The following is a 25,085-nucleotide window of genomic DNA, read 5'->3' on the forward strand; positions in this document are numbered from 1 at the left end:
ATATGACCAACATGGCGAAACCCCGTGTCTACTAAAAATACAAAAATTAGCCGGGCGTAGTAGCACGCACCTGTAATCCCAACTACTCAGGAGACTTGCTTGAACCAGGGAGGCGGAGGTTGCAGTGAGCCGAGATCATGCCACTGCACTCCAGCCCGGACGACAGAGCTAGACTCTGTCTCAAAATAAATAAATAAATAACAAATTAATTAATTTAATTAAATTAAAGTCTACTATCCGAGGTAATGGACGAAAAAGCCTACGGAAGGGCAACAACGGCGGCGCCTGCGCAGAGCCGAGGCGAAGATGGCAGGGAGGGAGCGGGCTTGCCCAGAGTCGCGGAGGGCGGCTCGGCGCATGTGCGAGGTGGGTGGGGCTGCGCGGGGCGGAGCCTGTGGCCCTGGTGCGGGTCTGGGTCCGTCTTGTCGCGTCCGAGTTGTCACTCTCTCGGGTTATTACTCTGTAGCTTCTCGGCTCGCGAAAGGGAGGATCTGTCTGGGTCATGGATTTTGAGAATCTTTTCTCAAAACCCCCCAACCCGGCCCTCGGCAAAACGGCCACGGACTCTGACGAAAGGTGATCCCACATCTTTTCATCCTTTGAATGCAGGGGCTCAGCGGGACTCCGCCTCTTAGTTTCTTCAGGATTGGAGGCCGTCCGGAACCACGTCCGGGCCGCGTCGGGAGAGCCCGTGGGGAGCACGTGGGCCGGCCGGACGCCACCGTCTGACCTATAGAGGTCGTGCGGGGTCCGGGTGGGAGCAGAAGCTGAACCCGGGGCTCAGGCGTAGGCCGCCACGGCCGGGGCTACCGAGAGCCTGGGCGGGGGAGCGGGGTGGAAGCGAGAAGGCTCCAGGATGCGCCCCTTTCTCTGCACAGCAGCGGGTTAGGAGCCCGCTTCTGTGGTCCGGTAGCGTCTGTCTTTACTATTGCTTGTTTCCACGAGACCGTAAACTCCCAGAGGACACTGATTGGACCTTTTTCACTGACACATGCTAGGCTCTTTTCTGTAGAAAGGACGAAACCACAAGTTTATTAAAAGGTAAAGAATAGGGAATACTCTGCCATTAGTCCACCGATTGGCATGGAAAGACCCTAAAGACCACAATAAAGCAACAGACATCATTTGGACTTAATATTTCCATTAGGTTGGAAAAGCAAAGGAGACTTTTGGTCAAATGGCCCTAATTTGTAGATTTCATTTTTGGAGCAGTGCATAGTGCTTACACCCAGATGTTCACTTTTTATTCTTTGAATTTGAAATGCTAAAAACTATCTTTGTTCTTAAACCTACGTCTTTTATTTCCCTCAACTGAGATATATTTCCAATTATGGTTGATTTTACCTCTCGATATTGCTCAGCTGTTCACTCTATCTCAAATTTTAACTTATCATCCAGAGCTTTACCTCGTGCTTTACATGAAATCATTTAATCCTCAAAACAAACTTAAAGATGATGCTGTCTTTGTTTTACAAATGGGAAAATGAGGCACGGAGAGGCTAAATAACCTGCCGAGATTGCACAGTGTAAGTGGAAAAACTATGTCCAGGACCCATGATTTTACCACCAAGCTTCTCATGCAAAATGACTAAAATAAAATAAGGCCTATAAATATTGGAAAGAGACAAAGACTCTAATTACTTGCAGATGATATAATTTACTAAGAAAAATAACTGGAACTAATTGATACGTTGTAAAATATATAAGAATTCATCACCAAAAAAAAAAAAAAAAAGATAACATGTAAAAATCCCAACAGCAGCTATCAGTTTGAAAGTGTATTGGACAAAAATTCCATTCCTAAAAACTTGACTGCAATACATAAAAGACACTTGGAATTTTGCCAAAATGATGGGTGAAGGATGGTATGGAAGTATGGTGAGCTGTCCATATTATTTGCCCATTTTTCTTCTTTTTGGTCTTTTTCAAATTCTAGGATCTCTTATCTGAGAGTACTTTACTCCCAATTGTCATTTGTCTTTGCCTATGGCATTATTTTTCAAGGTATAAAGGAATAGGGATTTTGTGGTTTTGTTTTATCCAGTCAAATGAATCAGTCTTTTCTCATATGGTTTCTGGTTTTTTTCCTAGTAATTTGTGATGGGAGTACTTATTCATTCAAAAAATCGTATTCAGCTCCTGCTATGGCCTTGGGGATATAGCGGTAAATGAACAAGAGATGAAAATTTCTGTACTAATGAATTTACGTTATTAGGGGGAGGGGGAGACAAACAATACATAAATATATCGTATTTAAATACCCTGAGAAAATGAATGAAGGCTAAGGGGAAAATAAGTACTGGTGGGGTGGTAGGGAGGGGGCAGATTTTTTTATTTTTTTATTTTTATTTATTTATTTATTTTTTGAGACGGAGTCTTGCTCTGTCGCCCAGGCTGGAGTGCAGTGGCGCAATCTCAGCTCGCTGTAAGCTCCACCTTTCGCTTTCGCACCATTCTCCTGCCTCAGCCTCCGGAGTAGCCAGGACCACAGGCGCCTGCCACCACACCCGACGAATTTTTTTGTATTAGTAGAGACGGGGTTTCACTGTGTTAGCCAGGATGGTCTCGATCTCCTGACCTCGTGATCCACCCACCTCCATCTCCCAAAGTGCTGGGATTACAGGCGTGAGCCACCGTGCCCGGCCAGGCAGGTGTAGATATTTTAAGAAGGTAGATAAGGAAAGCCTCACTGATAACGTTGGTAAGTTTTAAAAACCTGTGTAGGGACCTGAAGGAGGTGAGGGGGTTTCATAGTCTAGAGGAGTGGAGAGGAGTCTGTGTAAAGGTCCTCAGGGGAAGTGAGCTTGGTGTGATTGCGTTAGGGGAGCAGAGTGGCCAGAAGGACAGCTGGGGTGGAGTAAGAGGGACTTGGAAGTCTGCGAGGTATTGGGGTAGGGTTATGGGAGCCCAATCATGGAGTAACTGGTAGGTGCCAAAATAAGGACTTTGGCTTTTACTCTGAATGAGACAACAGACCATTGGAGGGTTTTTCAGCAGAGTGACATTTGAAATATTTTAGCAGGGTCATTCTAGTTGTGTTGAGAGTAGAATGTAGGGGTGCCAGAGCAGCTCGGATTGTTGTATTAGTGGCAAGAAGTGGTCAAATGTGGGTATGTTGAAGATAGAACAAACTGGATTTCCTCCGAGATTGGATGGGGATGTAAGAGAGGAATCAAGATTGACTTTAAGGTTTTGGTGGGGATCTTGAGAGGGATAGCGCTGCCGATTTAAATAGCAAGAAGGATTAAGCTTCAGAGAGAAGAGTAAGAGTTCAGTGTTGGATGTTTTAAGATTACATATGTCTAGTAGATGTTCAGGTGGTTATGTTGAGTAGGAAGTTAGCTCTGTTTGGTTTTAAGAGGAGGAGTTTGGGTTAGAGACTTGGATATTGAAATCAGCTACATACGGATGATATTGATAGTGATGATATAGAAAGTGATAGCCTAGAATGAGAATATAGACACAGAAGAGAAGAGGTGAGAACTGACTTTTAAAGTTCTGAAGATGAGGAACCAACAAAGGAGACTGAGAAGTTGTAGCTGTGAGGAAAGAAGAAACTAGAAGAGCCCACTATCTCTGAAGCTAAGTAAAGAACATGTTTTACACAGAAGAGGTGGGTCAACTCTGTCCTATCCTGCTCATAGGTCTAATATGGGTGCTGAGTATTGTAGACCTTCATAGTGAAAGTAGACATCTATTTAGAATGGGCAGTGTTGAATAATAGTGTGATTGTAGGGCACATACTTGGGAGCCCTGCCTGCCTGCTGGGGCTCAGATCTCAGCTCCACCATGTATTAGCTCTGTGACAAGTTACATATCCTTTCTGTGATTGTTTTCTCATCCGTAAAATGGGCTTTTAGTATGTATGTCATAACACTGTTGTTTGTGATAAGTGTTACGTGCATGGAGCAGCATCTGGCACAGAGTAAGCATCATTCAAGTGTTGGATGATGCTGTTACTGCTATCGAGGTCATTATCGTCATTATTCCTCTGCCTAAGGAGAGGTGGCCTCCTATTCCATGAGGTGATTCATTACTGGAAAGTATAGCAATAAAGGTTCACAAGTATTTGGGATTTTTGGTTCTTGTAATGGTGGCTTCGGTAGAAGGCTCACAACTTGGTACCTCATCTGATGGATGTAACTCAGGAGCTCTGAGTCAGTGTAAACTGTTGAATTGGACAAAGCTGTGAAGCCTGAACTCCTGTAACTTTGAAAGAAGAGCCAGAGAGCCACTGTTCACATTCTCCTTGTGCTGTCAGTGCTTTCCCTTTGTAACATGTTTCCTTGAGACGGGACATATTGCCCAATTCCTTGCCTTTATCTGGTGTATAACTCATATTTTAATTCACAGCTTTTCCCAATCTTGTGTTCAGTAGTCACCACTTACTAAGACACTATTTTCTTCAGCTCCCTGTATCTCTAGTATCAACCATTATTTAGATACACCTATACATTTTATTGGCTTCTTTGTTCACCAGTTTCTTTTATTTCCCATCCCTCTTGGGTTCATATTTAGTTTCGCTGGAATATCCTCAAGTAATTGTCTCAGACTGTTATATATATGCATGGTCAACTTCTCAGTCCTGTAAATCTAAAAACAGTTCTTCTTTTCGTCTTTACACTTAAATGTGTTTGTCTCGCTCCTAATCTCAAAAGGCACTCTGCATTCTGCCTAAAATACCCTTCTCCCTCACATTCCTCTCTCTTCTTTGTTGGCTAACTCATAAGTATCATTTAGGCTCTGAATGCCTCTGGTCCCCAAGTCTGGGTCGTGTTCTGCGTATATGCCCCTGTACTTACGTATACCATATTGAAATAGCTTTATTTTTTTCTCCCAAGCAGGTAGAAAGCTCTCAGAAGACAGTGACAGGGTCTGTATTTTTCATTGCTGTAGTCCAGGGCCTAAGGCCTGGAGCCAGTTGAATTAATGGAATGATGGATGAATGAATGATTTATATAGCTGCTAATGCTTGAACATTAAGGTGGTATAATCTAAAATTTTAGTTTGATAGGTTATTCGTAAACATATATTGACATTTATTGGTCAACATAATTTTGTACATTACGTGGAGTATTTGGTGTGGAATTTGAATTTGTAATTTCTTTGAGGGTAAGGTGAAGACAAGCCAAAGCAGCGAATTGTAACACTGTGGTATAAACTCTTCAGGTTGAAAAAACCCTTTTGTGTTATTTGATATTTTTGCAGAATCGATGATGAAATAGATGATGCAGAAGTTGAAGAAATACAAGAGGAGAAAATTAAACTGGAGCACGAGCAAATTCCCAAAAAAGTAAGATTAAGTTGACAACTGTTTAAGTTGAAAACACATTTTTTTTTCTCAGTTTCACATGGAACAACAAAAAAAGAAAAAACAGATAGAAATGGATATGAGAAATTAATGAAGGATCCTACTTGTCTCATTTTAACCAGCATTCGGGACCCAGTTACTTGTATCAAAGAAACCTGGTTATATTTTTTAAAGAAATTATTATTCAATAACATTATTGTCATTTAACATGACCTATTTTTAATAATTGCCTTTATTTTGGTTTTTGTTGTTTCCAAAATGGATTGTAAACAGTTTCAAAAGCTTCTTTCAAGTTGGGTTGACATTTTTGAGGGTTATGATTTGTTAAGTTAACCAACCTTAGTGATTTATATAGCTTAAAGCCCGTATTAGTTCATTAGGGCTGCTATAACAAAGTACCACAGACCAGGTGGCTTAAGCTGGGTGTAGTGGCTCATGCCTGTAAATGCCAGCACTTTGGGAGGCTGAGGTGGGTGGATCATGAGGTCAGGAGTTTAAGACCAGCCTGGCCAATATGGTGAAACCCCGTCTCTACTAAAAATACAAAAAAAAATTAGCTGGGCATGATGGCATGCGCCTGTACGCCTGTAGTCCCAGCTACTAGAGAGGCTGAGGCAGAAGAATTGCTTGAACCCAGGAGGCGGAGGTTGCAGTAAGCCAAAATCCCGCCACTGTACTCCAGCCTGGACGACAGAGCGAGACACCATCTCAAAAAAAAAAAAAACCCCAGAACTTTATTGTCTCAAGGATCTGGAGGCTGGAGGTCCCAGCACAAGGTGTTGGCAGGGTTGGTTCCTTCTGAGGGCTGTGGGGAAGAATCTATTCATTCCTCTCCCCAGCTCCTGATGGAGTGCTGGCAGTCTTTGGTGCTGGCTTGCAAAAGTATCATCCTGATTTCTGCCTTCATATTCACATGGTGTTCTCCCTGCATGCCTGGGTCTGAATTGTCTGAATTTCCTATTTTTTGAGGCAGAGTCTCGCTCTGTCACTCAGGTTGGAGTGCAGTGGCACGATCTCTGCTCACTGCAGCCTCCTTCTGGAGTCAAGCAATTCTCAGCCTCCCAAGTAACTGGGATTACAGGTGTGCACCACCACGCCCGGCTAATTTTTGTATTTTTTGTAGAGACAAAACGTACGTGGGTTTTGCCATGTTGCCCAGGCTGGTCTCGAACTCCTGGGGTCAAGTGATCTGACCACCTCGACCTCCCAAAGTGCTGGGATTATAGGCCTGAGCCACTGTGCCCGGACAAATTTCCCTTTTTTATAAGGAACTCAGTCATTGAACTGGGCCCACTCTAATGACCTAATCTTAATTAATTACACTTGCAGTGGCCCTATTTCCAGAAAAGATCACATTCTGAGGTATTAGGGATTAGAAGTTCATTATAAGAATTTTAGGAGGGCACAGTTCAACCCATAACACAAATAATGTGTGTTCCTGTCTTGCCCTTCTTTTCTGTTTTTGAACATGGAGAAACCCCATCTCTACTAAAAATACAAAATTAGCCAGGCATGGTGGCAGGTGCCTATTACTCGGGAGGCTGAGGCAGGAGAATTGCTTGAACCCGGGAGGCGGAGGTTACGGTGAGCTCATATCGTGCTATTGCACTCCAGTCTGGGCAACAAGAGCGAAACTCCGTCTCAAAAAAAAAAAAAAAAAAATTGAGTTTTAACACACTATGGAAGAATGGGTTAAATTGTCACCGAGACTCATAAGACAGAAATATACTTTTAATAGTATATCTTTTACTTAGCTTGCTTATTTATTCATTTATTTATTTATTTTTGAGATGGAGTCTCTGTCGCCCAGGCTGGAGTGCGGTAGCGTGCTTGGTTCACTGCAACCTCCTCCTCCCAGGTTCAAGCAATTTTCCCACCTCAGCCTCCCAAGTAGCTGGGGCTACAGGCATGTGCCACCACACCTGGCTAATTTTTGTATTTTTAGCAGAGATGGGGTTTCACCATGTTGTCCAGGCTGGTCTCAAACTCCTAAGCTCAAGTGATCCGCCAGCCTTGGCCTTCGAAAGTGCTGGGAGTACAGGTTTGACCCACCATGCCCAGCCTCCTTAGCTTCATAAAAGAATACAGGACAGAAGATAAAGCAGGTACAGTATCTTCATCTTCTTAGAAGCCTCTGAGCTACCCAAGTAAGCAACTTCTTTTGCCCTCTGGGGCCTGTGTGGCTTCCAAAGATGAGAGCCAAGGTTGACAGCAAGAAATTGCAACTTCAACTTCCCACAAGTTTTCTCTACTACTTGAGTCACATAGGCCTCAGTCTTTTATGCCCACTTTTAGCTCCTCCAGTCTTTGTATTATATGTTATAACCTTGCACAGCAGACAGGCAGAAACAACATTCTACAACTGTCTTACGTAGTTTCCACAAAACAGTATTGTGAGAAGATGGACTCCTAGGTTATTCCCAACCAGGCTTGCTTCCGCACAGGCTCTTCACTCACAAGTACGTAAAAGGTCAATACATTATCAAATAAATATCACAGCTAATTAATTAACTTATTTTTGAGACAGAGTCTTGCTATGTTGCACAGGCTGCAGGTAAAGTGGCGAAATCTTGTCTCACTGCAACCTCCACCTCCCAGGTTCAAGCAGTTCTCCTGTCTCAGCCTCCCAAGTAGCTGGGATTACAGGTGACTGCCACCCACCTTGCCTGGCTAATTTTTGTATTTTTAGTAGAGATAGGGTTTTGCCATGTTGGCCAGGCTGGTCTCGAACTCCTGACCTCGAGATCTGCCCGCCTTGGCATCCTAAAGTGCTGGGATTACAGGTGTGAGCCACAATGCCCGACCACAGCTTATTTAAAAGAGAACACCCAGGTAAACACTTCGCAAGTTAAGAAAGAGCATTACCTCAGAGATATTGAGGGTTTGATTTCATACTACGACAATAAAGCAAACATTGCAGTAAAGCTAGGCACAGGAATGTTTTGGTTTCCCAGTGCATATAAAAGTTATATTTATACTATACTGTAGTCTGTTAAGTGTGCAATACCACTATATCTTAGAAAACAGTATATATCTTAATTAAAAATTCTTTGTTGCTAAAAAATGTTAACAATCAGCGAGTCATCATTTTGATGGCAGGGGGTCTCGCCTCAGTGTTGATGGCTGCTCAGGGTGGTGATTGCTCTGGCAATTTCTTAAAATAGGACAGCAGTAAAGTTTGTCACCTCAGTTGACTTCTCCTTTTACAAAAGATTTCTCTGTAGTATGTGATGCTGTTTGATAGCATTTTACCCACAGTAGAACTTCTTTCAAAATTGGAGTCAATCCTCTCAACCCCTGCCACTGCTTTATCAACTAGGTTTATATAATATTCTAAATCTGTTGTCATTTCAGCAATGTTCATAGCAGCTTCACCAGATACAGATTGCATCTCAGGAAACCACGTTGCTCACTCATAAGAAGCAGCTCCTCATCTGTTCAAGTTTGATCATGAAGTTGCAGCAATTCAGTCACGTCTTCAATCTCCACTTTTAATTCTAGTTCTCTTGCTATTTCCACCACACCTGAAATTACTTCCTCTACTGAAGTCTTGAACTCCTCAGTCATCCCTGAGAGTTGCAATAAACTTTCAAACTCCTGTTAATGTTGACATTTAACCTTCTGCCATGAATCACGAATGTTCCTAATGGCAGCTAAAATGGTGACTCCTTTCTAGGTTTTCAATTTACTCTGCCCAGATCCATCAGAGAAATCACTTTCTATGGCAACTATAACCTTAAAAAGTGTATTTCATTCTTAAGTAAGATTTGAAAGTCAATTCCTTGATCCATAAGCTGCAGAATGGATGTTGTGTTTGTGGACATGGAAACATGCATCTCCATCAGAGCTCTTAGGTGACGGGGTGCATTGTCAATGAGCAGCAATATTTTGAAAAGGGTATTTTTTCTGAGCAGTAGGTCTCAACAGTGGGCTTAAAATATTCAGTAAACCATGCTGTAAATGGATATACTGCCATCTAGGCTTTGTTGCTCCATATATAGAGCACAGGCAGAGTATATTTAGTGTATACACTTAAGGGCCCTAGAATTTTCAGACTGGTAAATGAGCATTGGTTTCACCTTAAAGTCACCAGCTGCATTCGCTCCTAACAAGAGTTAACCTGTCTTTTTGAAGCCTTTTAAAGTATTTTATTTGTATAAATTTACAGGGTGCAAGTGCAATTTTGGATTACATGCATAGATTGTAGTGGTGAAGTCAGGGTATTCTTTGAAGCTTTGAAGTGAGGTATTGACTTCTCTCTAGTCCTAGGTAACATCTTCTTCCAATATAATGCTGCTTCATTTACTTTGAAAATCTGTTGTTTAGTGTAGCCACCTTCATCAATGATCTTAGCTAGATCTTCTGGATAATTTACAGCTTTTACATCAGCACTTGTTGCTTCATCATACACTTTGTTTTTTGTTTTTGTTTTTTTTTTTTTGACACAGAGTCTTGCTCTGTTGCCCAGGCTGGAGTGCATTGGCATGACTTGACTCACTGCATCCTCTGCCTTCTGGGTTCAAGCGATTCTCTTGCCTCAGCCTCCCGAGTAGCTGGGACTACAGGTGTGCACCATCATACCTGGCTAATTTTTGTATTTTTAGTAGAGACAGGGTTTCACCATGTTGGCCAGGCTGGTCTTGAACCCTTGACCTCAAGTGATCTGCCTGCCTCGGCCTCCCAAAGTGCTGGGATTACAGGCGTGAACCACTGTGCCTGGCCTATCATGCACTTTTACGTGATGGAGACATTGTCTATTCATAAACCTCAAGAACCAACCTCTGCTAACTTCAGACTTTTCTTCTGTAGCTTCCTCAACTTTTTCCACCTTCACAGATTTGAAGAGAGTTAGGGCCTTGCCCTGGATCAGGCTTTGGCTTAAGGGAATGTTGTGACTGGTCTGATCTTCTATCCAGACCAATACAATTTTCTCTGTACCAGCAATAAGGCTGTTTTGTGTTCATATCATTAGTGTGTTCATTGGAGTAGCACTTTTAATTTCCTTCAAGAACCTTCCGTTTGCATTCACAAGCTGGCTATTTGACTTATGAGGCCTAGCTTTCAGCTTGTCTCGGCTTTTGACATGCCTTCCTGGCTAAGTTTAATCATTTCTAGCTTTTGATTTCAATAGAGACATATGACTCTTCCTTTCACTTGAACACTTAGAAGTCATTGTAGGGTTATTAATTAGTCTAACTTCACTATATTAGTGTCTCGGGGAATAGGGAAGCCTGAGGAGAGAGGGAGGGAGAGAAACAGGAGACAGGATGGTTGGTGGAGCAGTCAGAACACATGCAACATTTATTGATTAAGTTCTCCATCTTATGTGGGCATGGTTCATGGCACCCCTTCAAAAATTACAGTAGTAGCCAGGCGCAGTGGCTCACGCCTACAATCCCAGCACTTTGGGAGGCCGAGGCGGGAGGATCACAAGGTCAGGAGATCGAGACCATCCTGGCTAACACGGTGAAACCCCATCTCTACTAAAAATACAAAAAAAAAAAAAAAATTAGCCGGTTGTGGTGGCGGGCACCTGTAGTCCCAGCTACTCGGGATGCTGAGGCAGGAGAATGGCATGAACCCAGGAGGCGGAGCTTGCAGTGAGCCGAGATTGTGCCACTGCACTCGAGCCTGGGCGACAGAGCAAGACTCCGTCTCAAAAAATAATAATAATAATAAATAAAATTTAAAAATTACAATATTAACATCAAAGACCACTGATCACAGATCACTGTAATAGATATAGTAATAACAAAAAAGTTTGAAATATTGTGAGAATTATCAAAATGTAGCACAGAGACACAGTGAGCACATGCTTTTCGAAAAATGGTGCCAACAGACTTGTTCAACGCAGGGTTGCCACAGACCTTCAATTTGTAAAGAAATGCGTTATTTGTGACACACGGTAAAATGAAGGACATTAAAATAAGATATTCCTATAACTTTCTTTGTAGATATCTCACATCTTATATACCTTTTGTTATATTTATTGCTAAGTGTTTAATGAAACTATTGTGAATAATTTTTTAAAAGTATCATTTTCTGGCTGTTGGTTTCTCAGTGGTTGGCATACACACATATGTAGGGATGCATGGAAGACAGATTTTTTGAGTTCTTGTTCACATTTCTGAAAATATCTTGAATTTATCCTCATTGTTGATAGATAGTTTGGCTGAAATAGGATTAAGTTTGAGGTTACTGCTCCTTTGTCTTCTACTATCCAGTGTTACAAAGGTGAAGTCTTACCAATTTCATTCTAATATCTTTGTAAGTATCCCTTTTTTTCTGGAAGCTTTAAGGCTCTTCTCTTCATTCTTGGCATTCTTAATTCTATGAGATTGTGAATCTTTTTTTATTCTGCTTAGTGCTATTGTGGTGAGATTATTTACTTACATCCTTTTATACGAGACAGATCTCTTACTTTTTATCTCTTTTTTCTTTATATCCCAAGATATTTCCTCTGTTTCTATTTATCATCATTTCATAAATTACAATTTAACTGAGATCTTATTCTTGTTTTGATGGCTAACATTGTTTTTGAATACATTTTGAATATCTTTGTGTATTTTTTAATTTTCGAGTTCTTTTTCTCAAATGATGGTTGCTTCTTCTGGATCTGTTTTTCAGTCATTTTCTTGCTTTTTTGTTATGTTCTGTAGATCAGGGATTGGTAAACATTTTCTATAAAGGACAAGACAATAAATCTTTTAGATTTTTAAGCCAAGAAGCAAAATTGAGGATGTTATGTAGGTACTTATATAATGAAGGAGACAAAAAAAATTTCCACAACCTTTGATAGAATTCAGTACATAATAATAGTCGTTTTTAAATACATACTGAATAATCTTTTTGGTTCCCCCATTCCTACTAAATAAAATTAAAGGCCAAAACCAAGGTAAACATAATCTATCACAGGAGTCAGCCAACCTTTTCATAAAGGATCAGTTAGTGAATCTTTTCACCTTTGTAGGCCATGTTGTCTCTGTCACAACTAAGACAGTATGTAAATGAATGGATGTAATTGGTGTTACAGTAAAACTGTATTTACAGAAACAGGTAGTGAAGCTGAAAGTTTGCCAACCCCTGATCTTTCAGTCCAGAAGTTATATTTACAAGTTTATTCTATGGTGTTAGTGGGAAAAAGGCACTCTTTCTTGAAGACTTGGAGACAAGAAGTTTGGTGGCCTGAAGATATTAGATTGGTTGGTAGTCTTGTCTGGTGTAGTGAAGATAAGGTGTAATTGAGGCCATTGTTAGATCAAGAAACTTCCTCAGCTTGTTTGGATTCTTTAAGCAGGGAGCAAGTTCATTTTCTAGGCTTATAATTAATCCTCTGGTGGAACAACTCCTAACTTTGAAGTTAAACATCAGAAGTAAACTATTGCCAGGCACGGTGGTTCATGACTGTAATCCCAGCACTTTGGGAGGCCGAGGCAGGCGGATCACTTGAGGTTAGCAGTTCGAGACCACCCTGGCCAATATGGTGAAACCCCATCTCTACCAAAAATACAAAAATTAGCTGGGCATGGTGGTGCACGCCTGTAGTCCCAGCTACTCGGGAGGCTGAGGCAAGGGAATCGCTTGAGTCTGGGAGACAGAGGTTGCAGTGAGCCAGGATCGTGCCAGTGCACTCCAGCCTGGGCAATAGAGTGAGACTCCATCAAAAAAGAAAAAAAAAAGTAAACTGTTAAATCGGACCACCTAATATATTTTATAATAGCGAGTCTTCTGTTTTGTTTTTTGTTTGTTTGTTTTGAGTTGCTTCTTAGTTATCATGTGAAAGCAAATAAGGGACCAGACCCCAAAGTATGCTTTGAAACAGAATCATTGTCCACTGTAATGATAGGCATGCCATTTATTCCTGACATCAGAATAAGAGCCCTTTGATCCTTGGTCATTTTTTTAAAATAAACTTTCTGATTAAAATGTGTCATACATACTAATTATAATTATACAGTTTAATATCCCTGTGTCACGTAGACACATGTGTAACCAATACCTGAAAATTTTTATGCAGAAATTGCTTTAAGTCATCTGCTATGATCAGCTTGGGCTCCTCTAGGATTAGCTCCCACACCTGGGTTCTTCACCCTTCCGTGGGCACTTGCAACAACAGAGTTAGGAAACTTTCTGAAAGTGAAGTTAACTTGATTATAGAGAACAGGGTAGTTCTTTATTCCTTGTCATCATTGTTGCTACCACTCCTGTAAGTTATAGGAGAAAGACTAGGCTTTGGTAACTTAGATGTATCTTAAGTGTAAGTGGGTTTTCATATGGACCATTACAGTTTACTTGGTGTTTTACAAAATGATAAGTTATTGAAGACATTTAAAAGTACTGTCGATGCAAAGGCAGAAATGTAATGTGTGAACTGTAATACTGTAATCCTCTCACAGCAAATAATTAAGATTTGGGGGTTTAGATGTTTAATTCAGTCAAATGCATACAATGTACAAATTTAGAATCTTCCCTCAAATCATCTTTAAGGATAGATATGTCATAGTGGTTTGTTAGTTTGTTTTCAATTCTGGAAATGTTCAAATATATGAGTGGAGAGAATAGTGTATGAACCCCATGTACCTATTACCCAACTTCAACAATGACCAGTTCATAGCCAATCTTGTTTCTTCTGTATGGCCAGATTGTTTTGAATCATGCTAGGTTTTTAAAATTGAAGTTTTAATTTTTACTTAGTTTAGGCACTTTGGAAACTCTGCAGTATCACCAAAAAGTTCGCTGCATAGAAAATCAAGAAGTAAGGACTATGATGTGTATAGTGATAATGATACCTGCGGTCAGGAATCAGAAGATAATTTTGCCAAAGAGCTTCAACAGTACATACAAGCCAGAGAAATGGCAAATGCTGCACAACCTGAAGAATCTACAAAGAAAGAAGGAGTAAAAGATACCCCACAGGGTAAGAGTCAAACTATTTTATCATTTAAAGTTTATCTAGAGAAGCAGTCACAGTTGTCCATATATGGACAGAGGATTTTTCCTTGCACTTTCTCTCATGGTAAGACTGTGGTTTTCATGGATATTTATACCAGACATGAGCTTGCATGGCCAGAGACCTCATCTGAGACCTGGCCACTTGGTGCATTAAATGCTTAGTTTGTAGGAGGATGGAGGATGGAGGCGGGTTATCAAAGGCCATGTCTATTTCTAAAGGGAGAATGCTAAAGCCCTGGCCTCTGCATGTATGAAGGATAGGATATCCTGTTTGTATTGTTGTCATTTAAAGAGGAATTGACTGGAATGGTTGTATGTCCGACTGTAACTCAGAAATATATTATTCTGGATTACTAAAATGAGATTTAGCCATAAATATGAGGGTAAATGGCAATTATAAATGAAATTTTTGGCCAAGCATGGTAGCTCACGCCTGTAATCCCAGCACTTTGGAAGGCCAAGGTGGGTGGATCACTTGAGGTCAGGAGTTCGAGACTAGCCTGGCCAACATGGTGAAACCCTGTCTCTACTAAAAATAAAAAAAGTAGCAGGGTATGGTTGCACACGCCTGTAATCCTAGCTACTCTGGAGGCTGAGGCACAAGAATCACTTGAGCCCAGGAGGCAGAGGTTGCAGTGAGCCGAGATCGCACAGTGCAGTCCAACCTGGACAATAGAGCGAGACTCTGTCTCAAAAAAAATTAAAATTTTAATGCTGTCATTTTTTTGTGAGCCCAGGAGTTCAAGGCTCCAGTAAACTGTGATTATGCCATTGCAGGATGGATGGATAAATGCAGGGATGGATAGATAAATAAATAAAAACTTAATCTATTTAAAATGTTTTCAGTGAAAAATCTGACAGTAATATATGAGGTCATTTTAAACACTTAAAGCTTTTACTGTTACAGTTCCTAATTAGATCCATCATACTCTGAACACTTCAAAAGGATCTGCCTTAGAGCTTGTAAGACTGATTTTATTATCTTACTTTTTTCTTGACAATACCTTATATATTTTTTAAAACAATGAATGGAGAATCCAGGGTGTATTATCATAATTCTCTTTTTGGTCCCTTAATCCCAGAGCTTCTAGAAAGACTGGTCAGTATCACGCCAGTTTTCACTTATTGAGGCTTAGAGAAGTTTCCTCAATTATTGTAAATCACACTTCTTTTTTCCGTTTGTTTTGAGACAGGTCTCACTCTGTTGCCCAGGCTGGAGTGCAGCAGTGCAGTCATAGCTCACTGTAACCTTGAACTCCTTGGCTCAAGCAATCCTCCTGCCTTAGCCTATAGTCCCAGAGTAGCTGGACTACAGGCATGCACCCACCACACCCAGCTAAGTTTTTGTAGAGACAAGATCTCTAGGCTGCCTAGGCTGGCCTTGAACGCTTAGGCTGGCCTTGAACTCCTAGCCTTGAGCAGTCCTTCTGCCTCAGCCTCCCAAAGAGCTGGGATTACAGACATGAGCCACTGCACCTGGCCCCGTACTTCTTAAAAGTAAACTGCTATTGTAACTTTATGTCATTTTTTAAATTAATTTTTTACTTTTAGCTGCTAAACAAAAAAATAAAAATCTTAAAGCTGGTCACAAAAACGGCAAACAGAAGAAAATGAAGCGAAAACGGCCTGGCACTGGAAACAAAGGATCAAATGCTTTGCTGAGGAACAGTGGCTCACAGGAAGAGGTATAAGAACATATGCTTCTAGGAATTCCTGGCCCCTGCATGCTTTTGGACTTTATCTTACACTTCAGTGACAAGAAGTGCTGTGTGATATGGAGAGGTGGAAGCATCCTACAGAATCAGGGTTTTCAGATGAAGATGTCCTTTTACTATCACTGGGTTCTCCGTGTTCTTCCTTCTTATTGCAGCTTTCTTTTTCCCACTAATTAGCTGCCAACACTACTTTAAAGCCTTAGTGTTCTCACTATTGTTCCTGAATATATGCACACAAGCTCCTTGATTTTTATTATTTTTATTATTATTCTGAGATGGAATCTTGCCTTGTCACCCAGGCTGTTGCAATCTTGGCTCACTGCAACCTCCACCTCCCGGGTTCAGGCGATTCTCCTGCCTCAGCCTCCTGAGTAGATGGGACTACAGGTGCGTGCCACCACGCCCAGCTAATTTTTGTATTTTTAGTAGAGACAGGGTTTCGCCATGTTGGCCAGGCTGGTCTTGAACTCCTGACCTCAGGTGATCCACCTGCCTCGGCTCCCACCACCCGCCACCTCCCTAAGTGCTGGGATTATAGTCATGAGCCACTGTGGCCAGCCTAGGCTCCTTGATTTTTTTTTTTTTTTTTTTTCCTTAGTATTATACTATCAATGACTCTGGAAAAATGGGAAGCCAGAGAAGATCAAATAGTCATGAGGCATTTCAAAGGTCACTGAGTCTTACAAATTTTTTACTATCTAAAGTCCCTCATCCTGGCTCCTTCTGGAAATTAAAAATGAGTATTTCTGAGCATTGGCCTTACCAAATCTCCCCACCTTCCTATATTTTGATTTTGTTTTTTAGAAGTTCCTTTTCCTTGGTCTGTAGATGTAATCAGGGTAGAATAATAAGTACCTTTTCTGGATTCCACTTTTCTGAGGGCTTTTAACTGGATGGCAACCTTTTTTATTACACTTGGTTATAGGGGACAAGGGTAAAGGGTGGTAAAATATTAGAAATGCCAAATATTCTAGATTGAAAAGCATTTATATACAGTCTATCCCCTGCCTCCACATTTTATGAATGAGGAATCTGAAGCCCTACGGTTCAGATAACTACCCATAGTCACACAGGGCCGAGCCAGGACTAGGATTTTGTTTCCCAACACCCTGTCAGTATTCTCTTTTGATTTGATTTACATGGCTCAAATGATTATTCAGCCAAAGCTGACAGCCCTCCTACACAAGGAACAAATTCTAAACATACATAGTAGAATTTAGTAACATTACCAAATAAAACAAAAGATTTAAACTGGCAGATATTTATAAGACATAAATTTGATGGTGCTAAGTGGAAATTTGACATTATTGTAAATGACTGTACAGTCAGCTCCCTTGTTTGCACATACTGTATTCCTAAGACTGTATTCAGAAATTTGGTATACAGAAGCTATAAGCTGTAGCATAAGTTAACATGTAAAAATTACCTTATGTTTCTGAAGAGCTTAAATGCATTATAAAATCTCCTTCCTTTTTTTAATATGAAAATCTCCTTTTATACCTTTATCACCATCTTTGATGGTGTATTGCTACTTGTATTTGTTAATTTGGGCTGATAAGTGTGCCTAACTCACACCCAGTGAGCATCTCATTGAAACTATAGATTCTACTGCTTTTGGTTCACTCTGATTTCCATCTTTGTTTCTATCACTGTAAAGATCTTTGTTCTTAGACTTCATTTTTTAATCATAAATATTATCACTTTCTTTTAAAAAAAATTTTTTTTTTCTCCCTGAGACAGAGTCTTGTTCTGTTGCCCAGGCCGGAGTGCAGTGGTGCAATCTCGGTTCACTGCAACCTCCGCCTCCTGGGTTCAAGAGATTCTCCTGCCTCAGCCTCCAGAGTAGCTAGGATTACAGGCATCTGCCACCATGCACGGCTAATTTTTGTAATTTAGTAGAGATGAGGTTTCACTATGTTGGCCAGGCTGGTCTTGAACTCCTGACCTCAAGTGGTCCACCCACCTCAGCCTCCCAAAGTGCTGGGATTACAGGTGTGAGCCACTGCGTCTGGCCCATTTAAAATTTTTTTTTCATTCAGTTTTACAAAATAAGGGTAATGTATAATAAAATATACAAATCAATACAAACACTGATATTCAATGATGGAATGCTGTTGAAACTGACAAAACATTCATTTTTAACCTGGTGTACTGAAATCCAAATTTTACATATGAAGGCCAATTTAGAAGAATCACCCTTTAAGGCTTTGAAGTTGGTTTAAATAATTTTGTGTAACAGAATAAAATATTTAATTTTCTGTTTCTTACATTTAGTTTTTTGTTTTTGTTTTTAAAGGATGGTAAACCTAAAGAGAAGCAGCAGCATTTGAGTCAGGCATTCATCAACCAACATACAGTGGAACGCAAGGGAAAACAAATTTGTAAATATTTTCTTGAAAGGAAATGTATTAAGGTATAAAAATGTGTAAGCAAAAATCTACTAAAATGTAAAACTGCTCTTTCTGTTTGATACTTATCTAATTCATACCTTTAGGTTTTTAAAGCTGTTTCATTCTGGAAAAAATTCAGTTAGAAAATTTTAGTGAAGTATTCTTTCATGTTTAAAAAAGTAGCCAAGCCTGTAATCCCAGCACTTTGGGAGGCCAAGGTGGGTGGATCACCTGAGTCAGGAGTTCAAGACCAGCCTGGCCAACATGGTGAAACCCTGTCTCTACAAAAATTAGCCAGGTGTGGTAGCGCATGCCGGTAGTCCCAGCTACTTGGGAGGCTGAGGCAGGAGAATCGTTTGAACCTGGGAGGTGAAGGCTGCAGTGAGCTGTGATTGCGCCACTGCACTCCAGCCTGGGCGACAGAGCAAGACTCTGTCTCAAAAAGAAAAAAGATAATTTTTTTTTTTAGTGAAGTATTCTTTTATGTTTAAAAAAGTAGCCAGGCCAGTAATCCCAGCACTTTGGGAGGCCGACGTGGGTGGATCACCTAAGTCAGATAATTTTTTGGGTTTGTTGTTGTTGTTGTTCTTGTTGTTTTGAGACAGAGTCTCAGTCTGTCACCTAGGCTAGAGTGCAGTGGTGCGATATCGGCTCACTTCAAGCTCCACCTCCCGGGTTCATGCCATTCTCCTGCCTCAGCCTCCCAAGTAGCTGGGGCTACAGGCGCCCGCCACCACTCCTGGCTGATTTTTTTGTATTTTTAGTAGAGATGGGGTTTCATCGTGTTAACCAGGATGGTCTCGATCTCCTGACCTCATGATCCGCCCACCTCGGCCTCCCAAAGTGCTGGGATTACAGGCGTGAGCCACCGATAATTTTAAAAAATGCTTAGTATTTAAAAATGTTTGGGGCTTAAGAGAATTTTAAGCAAATATATGTGATGTGGTTATAATTTATTAACAATTAGAATGTGCTACCTCTAAGACTTTGGTTCTTTCTGGAATCATTTGCTTATTTAAAGTTTAGTAGGAATTAAATCATAATGACTATGAGAAATAATGGCTTTTCCTTGCTCCTTCTTTTGGCTTAGGGAGACCAGTGTAAATTTGATCATGATGCAGAGATAGAGAAGAAAAAGGAAATGTGTAAGTTTTACGTACAAGGATATTGTACCAGAGGTGAAAACTGTCTGTATTTGCATAATATCCTTTATCACAAGATATAGTGACTTTATTCTTTATAAATATTTACATGAACATTTTAAATGTGCAAAATTTTTAATGAAACCAGTGTTTTAGCTATACCAAAATGATAGTATTCAAGTCCAACTTAGTATCAAAGTGATTAAATTGTACATGGATTTTTTCATAAGCAAGAAAAGAGGAATTCTTTAGAAAATCTCTCAAATGATGATTCTTTCTGTTCAACATGGGTGATATAGAGGGTCCATGAGACCTCTTCAAGTCCCAGAAAGAATATCACAATTTCTACTGTGACATTGACTAATTGAATCTATATTCAAATAAGCTACTTCATAAAAAGGCAGGGATTATGTAATTTGGGAGTGCCTGTTTTCTGTGTATTCTGTACTGTGTAGAAATTAATTGTCCCTTAATTTGTAGAATAGCCTTAGCTCTTCAGTGCAAATGGCACAGACAAGTTATAAAAACATGGAATATAAACATTTTAGGTTAATAGCACCTTTAGTCATCACAAAATTTTTTTTTCTTCAGGCATTCAGTATAAGGAGTATCAAAATGTAATTTGAGGATTGTTTTCCTAGAAAACAATATTGAAGTTATATAGATTTATTCTGTTGTAAACAAGTCTAATGTACAAAGGATCCAGATTTGTAAGATATGTTGTTTTTGACTTTGATTCCTTCACCCCCAAAGGAATGCTTTAAAAATGATCACATTTATCAAGGTATTTAAAATATATACCCCTTTCATATATGAAACATGCCTGTACTCTATTACAAGAATGGATATGAAGGAAGAAAATGTCCTGTGATAGCCATTAAACTTGATTTATGTATGTAGTCTTTCTAAAATTAGATTTTTTAACGTATTCCAGTTAATTTATTATCTCATACTTTAAATAGAGAAATCTAGTTTCTACTAGTAGGAAAGGTCTTTTTCTTTTCTTTCTTTTCTTTTTTTTTTCCTTTGCTCTGTTGCCTAGGCTGGAGTGCGGTGGCACAATCTTGGTTCACTGCAACCTCCGCCTCCCAGGTTCAAATGATTCTGGTGCCTCAGCCTCCTGAGTAGCTGGAATTACAGGCATGCCTGCGCCATCATGCCCAGCTAATTTTTTTTTATTTTTAGTAGAGGCAAGGTTTCGCCATGTTGGCAAGGTTGGTCTTGAATTCCTGGCCTCAAGTGATCTGCCCACCTCAGCCTCCTAAAGCGCTGGGATTACAGGCATGAGCCACCGCCCCTGGCCACAAAGGTCTTTATTTAGGAAAAATAAAGTCATTAAGTTAATAACATTATTTCAGTTGGATTAAAATTGTTCTTTTCCTTAACACTTGGGTTACATGAATATCCTTGTAAGTTTTACCATACAGGAACAAAATGTTATCAGGGAGAATATTGCAAGTTTTCTCATGCTCCACTGACTCCTGAAACACAAGAATTGTTGGCTAAAGTAAGTATACTTTTTAATAATCTTTTGTTTTTTCTTTTTTAAGGAATATGTTTGAACTAAGGATGAGAATTTGAAGATAATTAAGGAGAGTGCCTCTTAGGTTAGCATATGGGATATATTAGGACTGATAAGAATTCAGCTTAAATATTTTTCATTTGTATATGTTTCCTTGTAGCTGAAAGGAAGATGTATATTCATTGCTGATTTAAGTTGAATGATGTAAAATCTTCAGTGTAATTAGCCATTTTAATAGCTAAGCTAAGCTAAACAAAGCAAATCAAATAAGAAAAATAGTACGCCTGTTATAAAGATTCTTGGAAGGAAAGTTACAAGTTACAGGTTTATAAACATTTTAGAATTACATCAGATAATAGTTAAGTAGTAATTTCAAAATGTTTTTTTCAGATATTCTTGCAGTCTGTGAGAAAAGGTTATCGAAAAGTTACAGTCATTTGTATTCTTTCATTTCTCATGTTAGTTGGAGCTAGTCTTTTAAAAATTCAATCTAAGTATACATAAAAATTTAAAAGATTCTTGAAGCCAACCATACGATCTTGTGGCAAAATGTTCCCTTGAGCATATGCAAATATTACAAAGTCAAAGGTGCTTATTTATAGATATTTTTAGGTTGTAAAATATGAATAGTTAATGTGGAATTAGAAGTTGTACCAAATATTCCGTTGTTTATTTGTATGAAATAGATATGGAAAAGTGATATATATAAAATAAGTTTTTCAGTTCCTGTAGTAGTAGTAAATAATATTAGGTGATTATTAGGATGAATTTGATTGGAATCATTTGAAAGTTATGAGTATGACAGTATACCTGAATTAGACATAAATGCATAAAAATGATTATGTGATTTTTTTTTTTCATATTAGGTTTTGGATACTGAAAGGAAGCCGTGTAAATAAAATAGACATAAAAAGGTAAAATTAGAATTTACCACATTTATTTTTTTCTTGTCTAAACATCTCCAGAAGTTGGCATGTCAACCTCAATAGGGTTCTCAAATAGAAGTATTTTTCTTCTTCCTCCCCCAGTAAAAAAGAATTATAAAATATTTGATATATTTACATACCTATGTGGATCGACATCAGCCTGCTTCCTTGTGTGGGCTTGTCTATCAGGTATATTTTTATTCTTCTCTTGTATTTCTTTGTACATTTACCAAATACATATAAGTCACAAAACAATATATTTAGTTCTGCTTATGTCTGGATTTTATTCAGACTATCATACTCTCTGTATTAATTGATGACATGGCTGTTTCACTCAACATTATTCATTCATGTAGATGCATGCAGCTGTCATTCATTTTTACTCCTATATAACATTTCATTCTATGTTTATGTTAGTTATTTAGTCATTCTATTAATGAATGTTTAGGTTATTTTCAATTTTTAAAAATACAAACTCTTTTTGTAAGTATCCATATACATACCTCTTGGTATGAATGTGCACAAGTTATCCACAGTATGTGCCAAGGAGTAGAATCATATCATCATAAAATATAATATAATATATCAGTTTTTTCTCAAGTAGTTATACCAGTTTATACTCCTACAAACTGTGTAGAAGAAATCCTGTCATTCTATACTTGCCAATATTTTATATTGTCAGTACTTTAACCAATTTAGTGGATGTAAAAATAGAATCTCATAACTTAATTTGCATCTTTTCTTATGCTTACTGGCTTTTGAGTTTCATCTTTGGTGAAATGCCTGTTAATGTCTTTTGCCTATGTTTTTATTGGTCTGATTGTCCTTTATACATTGATTTTTATATATTCCTTATATAATTCTTTGTGAGTTATGTGTGGCAGGCCTTCTCCCATTTTGTGGACGGTCTTTTCTTTTCTTTCTTTTTTTTTTTTTTTAGGCATCTCAGGGAGTAGAATTACTTATTTTGGGAATCTTTTTGTTTATGGCTAGTTTTATGTTTTGTGTCTCGTTTAAGAAATTATTCCCTATCGTGAGTCTGTAAAGTAATTTAACTTTCTTTTTTTAAGTTTTGGAGCTTTGCCTTATACATTTATATTTTAATCCATTGGGAATTGTATTAACAGTTGGTACAGTAATGGTGTTTAGCAAAAACAACTACCAGGTTCTCAGTAGTGAATAACACAAAGTGCTTATTTTTTATGCATATGTAGATTGGCTGGGAGTTGGCTGATCTCATCTGGCCGTGGTTGGGTTGGCTCTGTTTCATATGGCAGATCTGCTAGGACAGTTCTTATCTAATTTTCCTGGGACCAGTGGGCTAGCTAGGGCATGTTCTTCTCATGGTGTTGGCAGAAACTCAAGAGGGCAAAGCCCTGTTTACAGCACATTGACTTGGCTAAAGTAAGTCATGTGGCCAAGCCCAAAGTCAAGGAGAAGGAAACTGTACTCCACCTTTTGTACTTTACATGTGGGAGGAACTGTTAGAATGAATGAAAAAAGAGTATAACTATAACTCTAGGGAGAAAAGAAAAAATAATAGTAATTGACTCATACCTTTCTTTTTTTTGTTGTTATCTTTTTCCCATATGGATAACCAATCTCCCAAGTATTATTTAATTAAAAAGCCTGCTTTCCCCCACTAACCTGTAATGCCCCTTTTGGTATATGTCAAGTTTCCATCAAGTGAAGATCTGAAGGTCTGTTTCTGGGATGTCAGTTCTCCATTTGTCTTTTTTTTCTCCAGCATATACTATCTTAATTACTGTAGCAACACTTGTTTCTATCAGTCATTTTGATTATAGCTTTTGCAGTAGGAGTGACGCTGTATCTCACTGTAGTTGTAATTTTCATTTCTCTAATGACTATGAACATCTTTGCATGTGCTTATTGGCCATTAGCCAGTTTAGATCGCTGCTCATTTTAAAATTAGGTTGCTTTCATATTGAGTTTTAGGAGTTCTTTACATATATTGCATACAGATCCTTCATTAGATACTTTATTTGCAAATATCCCAATCTGTGGCTTGTCTTATTTTATTATCTTTTGAAGCATGAAAGTTTTCATTTTGATATCGTACAGTTTATCAGTTTTTTCTTTTATGGATCATGCTTTCTGTGTTGTATCTCAGAATTCATTGCCTAACACAAAGTCACAAGATTTGCTCTTAGGTTTTCTTCTAAAAATGTTCTAGTTTTAGCGCTTGTGTTTATGTCTATGATTCATTTTGAGTTAATTTTTAGGAATTGTGTGAGTTAAGGGCAAAATTTTTTTACATGTAGATATCCAGTTGTCCCAGAACTTTTTTTTTTTTGAGACAGAGTCTTACTCTGTTGCCAGACTGGAGTGCAGTGGCACAGTCTTGGCTCACTGCAGCCTCTGCCTCCCAGGTTCAAGTGATTCTTGTGCCTCAGCATCCTGAGTAGCTGAAATTATAGGCATGCACCACCACGTCTGGCTACTTTTTGTATTTTTAGTAGAGACGGGCTTTCACCACATTGGCCAGGCTGGTCTTGAACTCCTGACCTCAGGTGATCTGCCCACCTTGAACTTCCAGAGTTCTGGGATTACAAAGGTGAGCCACTGTGCCTGGCCACCAGCACCATTTTTAAAAAAGACTGCCCCTTCCCTCTGACTTGCCTTCACGCCTTTGTCAAAAATCAACTGACTATAAATGTATGGATTTATTTCTGTACTCAGTTGTGTTCCATTGACCTCTATATGTGTGTCCTTATACACTATCACAGTGTCTTGATTACTATAACTTTGTCCTAAGTTTTGAAATAAGGAAGTGTAAGCTGTCTAGCTTTGTTCTACTTTTCAAAGATTGTTTTGGCTACTCTGGATCTTTTGCTTTTCCATATAAGTTTTAAGATCAGCTTGTAAATTTCTGCAAAAAACCCATGCCGAGATTTTGATAGGGATTGCATTGAATCTGTGGAAAATTGCACATAGAATTCTGATCTATGAGCGTGGAATGTCTCTCCATTTATTTAGATCTTCAGTTTCTCTCAGTTTTGTAATTTTCATTGTACAAGTGTACAGTGTACACTTTTTTGTTAATTTATTCCTACATATTCTGTTTGATGCTATTGAATGGAATTGCCACTTAAACTTTGTTTTTAGA

At 39.1% G+C, this 25,085-nt stretch overlaps 1 protein-coding gene across 1 annotated transcript in view; it reads left to right on the forward strand.

The window, feature by feature from the left end:
* Positions 1–379: 379 nt before the first annotated feature.
* Positions 380–25,085, forward strand: part of ZC3H8 (zinc finger CCCH-type containing 8) — a 37,096-nt gene continuing 12,390 nt past the window's right edge. The window contains exons 1-8 of the mRNA XM_003909128.5: positions 380–576; positions 5,209–5,293; positions 14,006–14,228; positions 15,815–15,948; positions 18,275–18,391; positions 19,459–19,570; positions 20,908–21,017; positions 21,899–21,946. Of these exons, the coding sequence (XP_003909177.1) occupies positions 503–576; positions 5,209–5,293; positions 14,006–14,228; positions 15,815–15,948; positions 18,275–18,391; positions 19,459–19,570; positions 20,908–21,017; positions 21,899–21,931 (888 nt within the window). The 5' untranslated portion in view covers positions 380–502 and the 3' untranslated portion in view covers positions 21,932–21,946. The remainder of the gene's footprint in view (positions 577–5,208; positions 5,294–14,005; positions 14,229–15,814; positions 15,949–18,274; positions 18,392–19,458; positions 19,571–20,907; positions 21,018–21,898; positions 21,947–25,085) is intronic.

The sequence above is a fragment of the Papio anubis genome, chromosome 14, assembly GCF_008728515.1.
Source record: "Papio anubis isolate 15944 chromosome 14, Panubis1.0, whole genome shotgun sequence".
NCBI lineage: Eukaryota > Metazoa > Chordata > Mammalia > Primates > Cercopithecidae > Papio > Papio anubis.